General features: G+C 40.4%; 1 protein-coding gene across 1 annotated transcript in view; it reads right to left on the bottom strand.

Moving 5' to 3' along the window:
• The window catches only part of MEGF10 (multiple EGF-like-domains 10), a 207,210-nt gene that overhangs the window by 14,663 nt on the left and 181,829 nt on the right, over positions 1–10,718 (bottom strand). Inside the window, exons 17-18 of the mRNA XM_006886031.1 lie at positions 10,495–10,623; positions 6,736–6,864 (exon numbers count right to left, since the gene is read on the bottom strand). Coding sequence (XP_006886093.1) covers positions 6,736–6,864; positions 10,495–10,623 — 258 coding nt within the window. The remainder of the gene's footprint in view (positions 1–6,735; positions 6,865–10,494; positions 10,624–10,718) is intronic.

The following is a 10,718-nucleotide window of genomic DNA, read 5'->3' as shown; positions in this document are numbered from 1 at the left end:
AACAACAACAACAACAATTTAATTTTTATTTTTGCTTTATTTGTTAGCCATTATTGAGCGTATAGAGGACTAAATTATCAACTGTCTAACTTAATCTTACATCTTCCCTCAGTGCTTCCAACCGGTAATTTCCTTTTTAAACAAGCATAACTCCATTACAAATCTTGTCCAAGAACAGAATTGGCTATGAGCTCATTTTGACAGACATTTGAACTTGGAAGAGATTGTTCCGTGCAATGTTATTTTCCAGGACAGAAAGAGCTGTCCTGATATCATCTGATAACATCACTCTGAATGTTCCTAGGAATCAAATTCAGCTTCACGTGGCTTTTCCTCAGGGTCCGTCCAGTGAGGACACTAACGACCAGACTGGAAGCTCAGCTGCCCAGCATGTAAAGTAAAAAGACTTTTGTACCCTTGGGTTCAGAAAGTCTGAACTTTCCTTTACACTCTTTTTTAATAACATTTTATTGTGTTATGGGTGGAAGCTTACAGAACAGATTAGTTTTCCATTCAGCAAATTCAAACACATTTTGTTTGGTGACACTGATAGCAATCCTCACAATGGAATAGCATTCTTCCAATGCCTCCCTGTGCAAACTCTCTGGCTACACATGCAGCCTTTGTAAATGAGCAAATTGGCCTTCGTGAAACAGCTCCCAGTTGACATGTTCCTATAATTTTACATTCCTAAGTGTTATAAGGCTTTCCTCTGACACACAGTCTAGCAAGGCTGACTTGGTGCGATATATTACAAAATGCATTTATTAACAACAATGTAGTTGAGAAATCCAGCTACATATTGTTAGAACAGTCAAATGTAATTCATGAGCATGCAAAGTCATGCTACAAGCAAAACTGAAAGTTTTAAGTACTATTACCTATGCAATCTGAAGTCCAAGGTGACCTAACACTTTAGGAATTCTTTAAAACCTTTCATAGCCTATGTGTCCTGTCTCCATACATTTTTAATCTGCATGTGGAACAGATCATTCAGGAGGCTGGTGACTTTATGAAGATTGGCAGGATACTCATCAACAACCCGTATTGTGCAGATGACCCAACCTTGCTTGCCAAAACTAAGGAGGACCTGAAGCATTTGCTGCAGAAGGTCAAGGACTGTAGTCTCAGACCACCAAGAGAACAAATAGGTCTGTACTGTAGAAGGTGAAACCAAGTTACTCCTTGGAGGCAGGGATACTGAGGCTCCATGTCACATATTTTGGGCATTTAGCCAATAGGGACAAATCTTTGGGGAAGGACATCATGCTTGTGAGGGTGGAGTGACAATGTGGGAGAGGAAGACTTGAGATGAGAGGGACTTACACAGTAACTGGGGTAATGGAGGTGTGTGTGTCAGTGTCAGTGAGACAGGCTCAGGATAGGGCAGGGTTTAGAGCTAATGTACATAGGGTTGCTATGGGTCACAGGCAACTCAAAGACACATAACAAGAACAACATAGCCTGCTTGTGACTTAAAGAGCACCACATGCTCTGGGAGTTGTAGTCTTCTGTAAGGGTCTCTGAAAAGTATGCTTCAGTATCATAAGGAGCCTTTTCAAGGGCTTTGTGGCAACCCTAGAATCAGAATTACACTCCTCAGAAACATCATTACTCAGGTGGTACCAAGTGTTCATTTAACAATACATATTTCCATCCGATTACGATACATATTCTAGTTAAAAACCATGGCCACACATTTCTTAAAAATCAAACATACACTTACTTTATGACACAGACACTGATCTTTAGGGATTTACCCAAGAGAAAGAAAAGCATTTGACCACACAAAGAGCACATACTAAAGTTTAGAGTGACTTTATATAGAAAATTCTCAAACAGAAAACAACCAAAATGTCCATCTTAAGGTGTATAAACAATTCTGGACTAGATGGCTTCATGGCTAAATTCTGCCAAACATTCAGAGATCTATCACCAATTCTACTTAAATTATTTAAAAAATGTGAAAAAAAGAAAGAACACTCCCAGTGACATTCTATGAAGTAAACATAACCCTAATACTAAAGCTAGACAAAGATATTACCAAAAAAGAAAACAACAGACCAATGTCTCTCATGAATATAAATGCAAAATTCTTTAACAAAATCCTACTCAATAGAATCCAACAGAACATTAAAAAAATCATCCTGATCAAGTGGGATTCATACAAGGTATGTGAGGATGGTTCAACATAAGGCAATCGATGTAATTCACCACATTAACAAATAACAAGAATCATATGACCCTAGCAGCTGATGTGGAAAAGGCATTTGACAAAACCCAACACCTCTGCCTGATAAAGACACTCAGCAAAATTGGAATGGAAGGGATTTTCCTCAACATAGTGGAAAGTATGTATGGAAAAGTAAGAGCCAATATCATTCTCAATGGAGAAAGACTAAAAACATTTTCCTTGAAAACAGGGACCAGACAAGGAAGTCCACTGTCTCCACTCCTATTAAAAATTGTACTGAAAGTAGTTGCTAGGGCAACACGACAAGAGAAGGAAATAAAAGGCATATCCACATTGGCAAAGACATGGTCAAACTATTACTATATGCTGATGATATGATAGTGTACACATAAAATCCCAAGGACTCAACCAAAAAACCCATTAGAGTGAGTAGATCAATTTAGTAGGGTGGCAGGACACAAAAATCAACCCAAAAAAGTCAGAGGGATTCCTCTACAATAACAAAGAGAACTCAGAGAAGGAAACCAAGAAAGTGGTACCATTTACAGCAGCCAACCACAAATTGAGATACTTGGGAATGAACTTAACTAGACACAAAAAAATCTGTACAAAGTGAACTACAGAGCACTTTTGCGACAAACAATAAAAGACCTAAATAAATGGAAAAATTTTCCTTGTTTATGGATAGGAAGACTCAGTATAGTGAAAATTACAAACCTACCAAAGCAATCTATATGTTCAACATAATCCCAATACAGATATCAAATTTATTTTTTAAGAAAAGGCAATTGTCAAGTTTATTTGGAGAGCAAAGAGACCTCGAATAAGCAAAGTACTTCTGAAAAATAAAAATGAACTAGGAGTAATGGTACTCCCCGAATTCAAAAATTACTACATAGCTGTAATAACCAAAACAGCATGGTATAGGTACAATGACAGGCACACAGACCAATGGAAGAGAAAAGAGAACTCAGCAATGGACCCAGCTATCTGTGGTCAACAGATAATCGATAAGGAAACAAAACTTATTAAATAGGAAAACTACAACTTCTTCAGCAAATGATGCAGGCAAAATTGGACTGCTACCTGGAGAAAGCTGAAACAGGATCCACATCTCATATTACAGAAAAAAAAAATCAACACTAGATATGTCAGAGACTTGGTGGTAAAGCCCCAAACCATAAAATTCATAAGGGACAAACTGGTATCAAGCTTAGAAGGTCTAGCCTATGGTATAAAGAGGCTTAAAAATACAGCAATAAATGCACAGTCTTGGGAGGATAAAATTGATGAATGAGATCTTCTAAATGTTAAATCCCTGTGTGCTTCAAAACCTTTTTCTAATGTTATTGTTGTTATGTGCCATAGAGTCTCTTGTGACTCATAGCGACCCTATGGAAACAGGCCTAAACCGTACTCTATCCTGTGCCAATCACACTGCCTCCGACACACCCATCCCGATTACCCCAGTCACTGAATCAATCCACCTCATAGAGGGTCTTCCCCTCCTGCGCTGTCCCTCCACTCTCCCCAGCATGATGTCCCCCTCCAAAGACCGGTCTCTCCTTACAACATGTCCAAAGTATGTCAGGCAAAGCCCCAGAATCCTTGCCTCCAAGAAGCAGCTTGGTTTAACCCTCTCTAGGATGAATCTATTTGTTTTCTTGGCATCCATGGTACATTCAGTACTCTTCTCCAGCACCAGAGCTCAAAGGTGTCAATTCTCCTTCTAACCTCCATAGTCATTGTTCAACTCTCTGATGTATAACAAGTGATTGCAAAGACCATGGCCTGTATCAGACACACCTTAGTCTCCAGAGTGACACCATTTCTCTTCAGTACTTTGGAGAGGTCCCTAACAGCAGACTTTCCCTTCGCAATATGTCTTTTATTTCCTGGCTGTTGTTGCCAAGAGTGTTGACTGTGGAGCCAAGCAGACTAAAGTTGTTAACAATCTCAATCTCTTCACTATCCATCTGAATGCTGCCAATTGGTCCAGTGGTGAGAATCTTGGTCTTCTTGACATTGAGCCTCAATCCATACTAAAGACTGCAGCCCTTGACCCTCTGCAGCAAGCGCTTCAGCTCCTCCTCAGTTTCAGCAAGCAAGGCTGTGTCACCTGCATAACGCAGATTGTTGATAGATCTTCCACCAATCCTGATGCCACATTTCTCCTCATAGAGCTCAGTCTCTTGGATAATCTATTCTGCATACAGGTTGAAAAGGTATGGATACAGGGTATACCCCTGTCGTACACCCTTCCCAGTTTTGAACCATGCTTTGTTTCCTTGCTCTGTTCTGACGACTACCTCCGAGTCCAAGTATAGGTTTCTCATTAGCACAATCAAGTGTTATGGGATTCCCATTCTTCTCAGAGTCAGCTACGGTTTGTTCTGATCCACACAGTCAAATGCCTTTGCATAATCAATGAAACACAGATAGACATTCCTCTGGCACTCCCTGCTTTCAGCTAAGATCCATCTAACATTACCTACAATATCCCTAGTACCACAACCCCTTCTAAACCCAGCCTGGACTTCTGGAAGTTCTATGCTGATGTGTTGTTGAGTCATTTTTGGATAATCTTCAGTAGAATCTTGCTTGCATGTGAAATCAATGAGATTGTTCTATAGTTTCTACATTGTTGGGTCACCCTTCTTTGGAATGGGAACAAATATAGATCTCTTCTAGTCAGTTGGCTAAGTGGTTGTTCTCCAGATTTCTTGGCACAACTTGGTGAGTGCATCCAGGGCAGCATTATGAGGTGAAATATATCAATTGGTATACCATCTATTCTCGGGGCCTTATTTTTTTGCTATTTCCTTCAAAGCAGTTTAAACTTCTTCCTTCATCACCATAGGCTCTTGCTCACATGTTATTTCATGAAATTCTTCTGTGTCTGCTAATTCCTTTCTATACAGTGATTCTGTATATTCTTTCCATCATTTTTTAATACTTCCTGGATCATTTAATATTCTGCCTAAAGCATCCTTGATTATATCAACTCTAACAGGGTGAAAAGAAAACCTACTGATTGGGAAAAAAATTGTCAATATCATCTATGACAAGGGTCTCATAACAAAAGTTTACAGACTACTACAGAAAAAAAAGACTGCTAATCCAATTGCATAATAGACAAAAGATATGGAAAGACTTTACACAGAGGAAGCCATTCAGATGGCCAACAGACACATGAAGTAGTACTCAAAATCCCTGGCAATAAGAAAGATGCAAGTAAAAAACACATTGAGATTACCATATCACCCTAGTAGCAATGACAAAGTTTAGCAGGACAGCAAGCAATAAATGTTGAGGATGTGGAGAGGTGAGAACTCTAATATACTGTTGGTGGGACTGTAAAATGGTACAATCACTCTGGAAAGCTTTAGTGTTTCCTCAAATAGCTGAGCATAGAAACTAGTTATTCCATTACTAGAGACATACCCAAGGAAATTAGAACTGAGACACAAGTATAGATTTGTATGCCAATGTTCATAGCAGAATTATTCTCCATTGCAAGAACATGGAAGCAGCCCAAATGTCCAACCACAACTGAGTGGAGTGAGAAATTATGGTACATTCACACAATGGAATACTATGCAGCACTCAGGAGTAACAATTTTGAAAATCCTATATAACTGGAGAGAATTATGATGAGTAAACTAAGTCTCATAAAGACAAATATGAATGAGACCATTATTAGAAAAATAGAAAGATAGTTAGTAAAATGTGTACGGGAACCAAAAGGGGAAGTGGATTAGAGGGGTGAGGATTGGTAGGAGGTAGAATTTTTTTTATTCTATTTATTGCAAAATTTTTGCATTGATTTATATTGTATTATATTATATTGCAATAAAAATTTTAAAAAATTGAATGTGTAAATAACTTATGGTAGATCCCTATAATAGCATACTACTTAGCCATAAAAAGAACTGAAGTGTTGATATCTACATCATGGTTCAATCTCAAAATGATTATGTGGAGTATATTAAGCCAGACAAAAAAGAACATAGTGTGATTCCACTTACATGCCATTCTAGAAAATTCAAATGAATTAGTGATTAAAAAAATAGTGATTGGGGCCTAATGATCATTGAAAAGGGCGTTGGGAAACTTTGAGCATGATGGATAAATACATTATCTTTATTGTGGTGATGGTTTCTTGAGTCTATTAACATGTTAGCAGTTCTCAAGTCACATCCTTTAAATTTTTTTTCTTCCATTCCAATTACAAGTCAGTAAAGCTAAAACCACTATAGGAACAATGGAATTATCTAAAGCTTAAGAAACAGACAGGATTGGCTATGATATATTTCACATGTGACTGGAAAATATTTGACTTCTTTAGCTATTACCTTCTTATTTGTAGGACAGCAATGATAAGATGTACCTGACAATTAGATATATCATAGCTATGCCTTGTAGAATCATGGTTGGGATTACATTAGATAAAATAAGTGAAAATACTGAGTGCTGGCTGTTACACAGTGGTCACTACCTTCATAGTAGTTCGTTTCTATTATTTTCAGTGGTATCATTACCTTGATCACATCGTGCTCCCTTCCATCCTGGGCTGCAGTAGCAGGTCCCGGTGATATGGTCGCAGGTAGAGTTGTTCAGACAGTCACATATCTGGCGACAGCCATAGCCATATGTCCCTGCAGGGCACTCTGAAGAAGAAGATCAAAGTCAGACATAGTTTCCTAGTTTCCAGGGTCTGGAACAAGACTGTATTTGATGGTATGACCCTTGTCTGTTTGTATGGGGTCCTTCTGAAGTCCTTGCCCAGCTAAAGTGTCCCAGAGCTGAACAGCATTCCTTCAACCATGGTGGGACAAACAGTTCAAGTCAGATGAGGACTGAGCCACTCAACACTGTAACTCTAGACTGGACATCCCTCCCTGATGGTAACATCGAAGAAGCTGAAAGGAACCTGTGATAAACTGACAGAAGTGGGAGGATAATCATGAGGGCAATTTGAGCAGAATCTTCCAGCCAAACTTGTAGAATGGACTGAAATGAGATTGAAAATATAAACTAGAGATGCTTCTTTTAAAAGATGCATAGTTTACTGAATGTTAGACAGTAATCTTAATGGTAGCATGATTTGGATAAACTCATAGGAGGGGAAAGGGGAGCAAATTCTGTTAATTTCCCAGGTAACATTACCAAGTTGCTCTTGTTAAATGCCCTTTGAGTCAAAGTGTAATGCTCCATGACCCCATGAAATAGAGTAGAACGAACCATAGGGGTTTGTAAACTGTAATTTATATGGAAGTAAGTGACCAGGTCTTTGTTCTAAGAAGCCACTGGGTAAGTTGAAACTGCCAACCTTATGGCTAGCCCTGGAGTGCTTAACTCTGTCCCAGGGATCCTTAAATTCACCATAGAATGGCTCAGAATCTGTATTTGCATGTTGAAGGCTGAGAGGCTAAATCAGTGAGAGTCTTATGAAACGGTCTAAATAGGAATCAGTTTGACACAGAGTTCAACAATTAACATTCCCTCTTGTCATTGAGTCAGTTCTGACTCAGAGTATTCCTACAGGGCAGAGTAGAACTATCTGAGGGATTACAAGGCTTTCATCTTTGCAGATCCAGATTGACACCTCTTTCACCTGAGGACCCCCAGTGGGGGTCCAACTTTTTCTTCAGCAGCAGAGCTCTTAACCACTGTGCTATCGGGTTCCCCCCAAAACTGCATAACCCATACTAGTGTCCCAGCGGCCCTCCATGGAGTGTCAGAAGCTCTATGTCTCTAGAGGAATAGGCTGTCCCTCTTACTTTCTTGGAGAAGCTGGCTGATTAGAATCACTGACTCTTAGCTACTGGTTAGTAGCTCAACAAGTTATGTGTCATTCCAGAGATTTTTAACAAACGACATTAAAATTCACAGAAGATCATCCAATCAGTTTTCTGAGGCTGTGACCTGCATGGAAGAGATCTTTCTCCTGTGAAGCCCTGTGTCGGTTCAAATCCCTAAAGAGGGGCTGCCTTTGGGTTAACAGTGCACTCCATACCTATGTACCATACTACCAGAGCTCCCAACGCGGTCTTAAGCATTTTAAAGCTAGATGAAATACCACTGTTGTTTTCAGAGCTAGCAGCAGGGGGCAATGTGCTATTATTATCAGAGTTGTCTGTCGAACGCAGGGTTTCTGCTTATAAATGAGCATTGGGAGAAGTCTCCAAAAATAGAGACATTTTAATTTGATGTTCAGAGTAATCACGGAAGCACTTAAGAGCTTTTTATTTAATAAGACCTTAACCAGGTTGGCATTCAAGTGAGAGTTTTGAGCCTATGCTTGTTTCTAAGCTTATGTTTAGATATCTGTATGCATGTACACACAATTAATATACATGAAGAGAGGTGTACATACATTTGCATGACTCAATATCTGGCTTATGATCACACAGAACAGCAGCACAGGATTCAAACTGGACCATTTCTGTTGTGTGGGGAGCGTTGGGTGTCAGTCTTCTATCTTCTAGACTTGAGCAAATGTAAAGATATCCGGGGGTTTACACCTAAGATTGCTGTCACCTCACTGTCCTGTGGAGCTGGTGGGGTTCTAGGGGAGTAGAGGGGAGTAGATGTTTGTTGCCAAAGACCTGCTAAGCAGATCGGACTTCATAGGTCACACTGTGCCTTTTTTAAAAAAAATACAAAAACAAAAACACAAAACCCCAAACACTTCCCTTTTAACAGTTCACTTTTTCATAGAGCTGGAAGTTTTCTTGCCTGGATGGCATTTGCTATAGGGAGGTGAGTCCCATACACCTTATTTATTCCTCTTGGTTGCTGAATGAAAGTCACAGGGGAAAGGCCTGACAAACTGATTCGAAATATTCAGCTTAAAGCTAATGTTCCTAAAACCCCAGAAGCAGGTACTTAGCTGGTAGGTGGACTTGGAAAATAAGGTTAGATTATTTCAACGTAATGTGTTCTCCCCAAGTGGGATTTTTACAACAAAGAATTTTAAGGTACTACGTTCACATAGGGTTAAGGCTCAGATGAAAAGGTGTAAATGGCCACAATGTAAGAGCACTACCTAAAGCAGGTTGTGTAAAAGGTAGAAATGTTTATATAAGTTTGTTACATCACTAACAAATGAAGTTCACCCTGCCCGGATCCAAGCTCCTCCTCTCCTGTGTCTCTAACCTGGCCCCACTTAATACCTTCCATCCCAATGTGAGATTAAACTTTGCCTCTGCCCATAACGAGAACTGATGGACACTTTTAAAGTCCCAAGTGGTCACATTCCAAAAATAGAGGCTAGGAGGGGCAGAATGCACAGAATGGAAAACTTGAATTCTGTCTTCATTCCTGTAGCTACACTGCCTCCACCCAGAGCGTTGAACAGTTAGAAGAAGTGGGAGTGAAAAGACGGCCAACAACGATCCTTGAACTGCTCATCCACTGGGAGGGGCGGTCAGGGTGATGGTGAGTAATAAGCCATCCTCTCATACAGCACAAAGCTGACAGCTCTATCCCGATATTTTCAGGCATTGAGGAGGTTGAAGTATCTCTGGTGGTGGAGTCCGTAGTGTGCTGTGCTACGAACCCAAGGGTGGCTCTTCAACTCTACCAGGAGCTCCACAGGAGAAAGTGGGCAGTCTCCTCTCATTATGATTTCCAGCCTTGGAAACAAACCCAACGGAAGGTCTCTGTGAGTCAGAACCAAGTTGATGGCAATGAGTGAGCGAGGATGAGGAAGACTGAGTCTAGAGAAAACGTGGCATCTAAAAAGAACCATCAGAACGGTCCTTAGAAGCAAAAACAGTGAGAGTTGATGTCACATACTTTGAGCATGTTATCTGGATGGCTAGTCCTTGGAAAAGGACATCATACTTGGAAAAGTAGAGGGTCAGTGAAGGAAAGGAAGACCATCAAAGAAGGTGAGGATGACTTGATCCAGGGATTGTAACAATAGGCATAAGACTGGGAGGATGCTGCAGGATCCAGCAGGGTGTCAATATGTTCTGCACAGGGTCACTAGGAATCAGAGCCAACTGGACAGCATCTAACAAGGGCAAGAATGGATGTTACAGAATCTCTTAGGGTTATAAATGGTTAAAGAATGTGATGTCAATGGAAAGGCTGGAGATTCAGGTTCACCCAGTGATGTATTCCAAGAAAGGTCTGAGACTCTCCTGAATAGCGAGTTATTGATACTTTGGGAGCACAGTGCTACTCTGACACACATGGGGTTGCTAAGAGTCAGAATCAATTCATTGGTAATGGTACTGGTACAGATCCTGGTAATGGTAACGGTAATGGTATCACACTCTCATACTCACTCTGCTCACAGTGCTTCCCCATGAACCCAGTGCGGCAAGTGCACTGCCCTGAGATGTGGTCGCAGTCAGCTCCGTTCTGACACTGGCATATCAGCGCACAGTCTTTTCCATAAAACCCCAGAGGACATCCTGCGTGAGGAGGAAGGACAATCAGCAATCAGGAAGCTGCTGAAGATAGCACAGCTAGTGCCTCCAACACGTTTGTGTTCAAACGTAAGGTTTAC

Source organism: Elephantulus edwardii, unplaced genomic scaffold (assembly GCF_000299155.1).
Source record: "Elephantulus edwardii isolate Elephantulus edwardi_28Jun2011 unplaced genomic scaffold, EleEdw1.0 scaffold00046, whole genome shotgun sequence".
Classification (NCBI taxonomy): domain Eukaryota; kingdom Metazoa; phylum Chordata; class Mammalia; order Macroscelidea; family Macroscelididae; genus Elephantulus; species Elephantulus edwardii.
The sequence above is the reverse complement of the archived record's forward strand: the minus strand, read 5'-3'. Positions and strand labels throughout refer to the sequence as shown.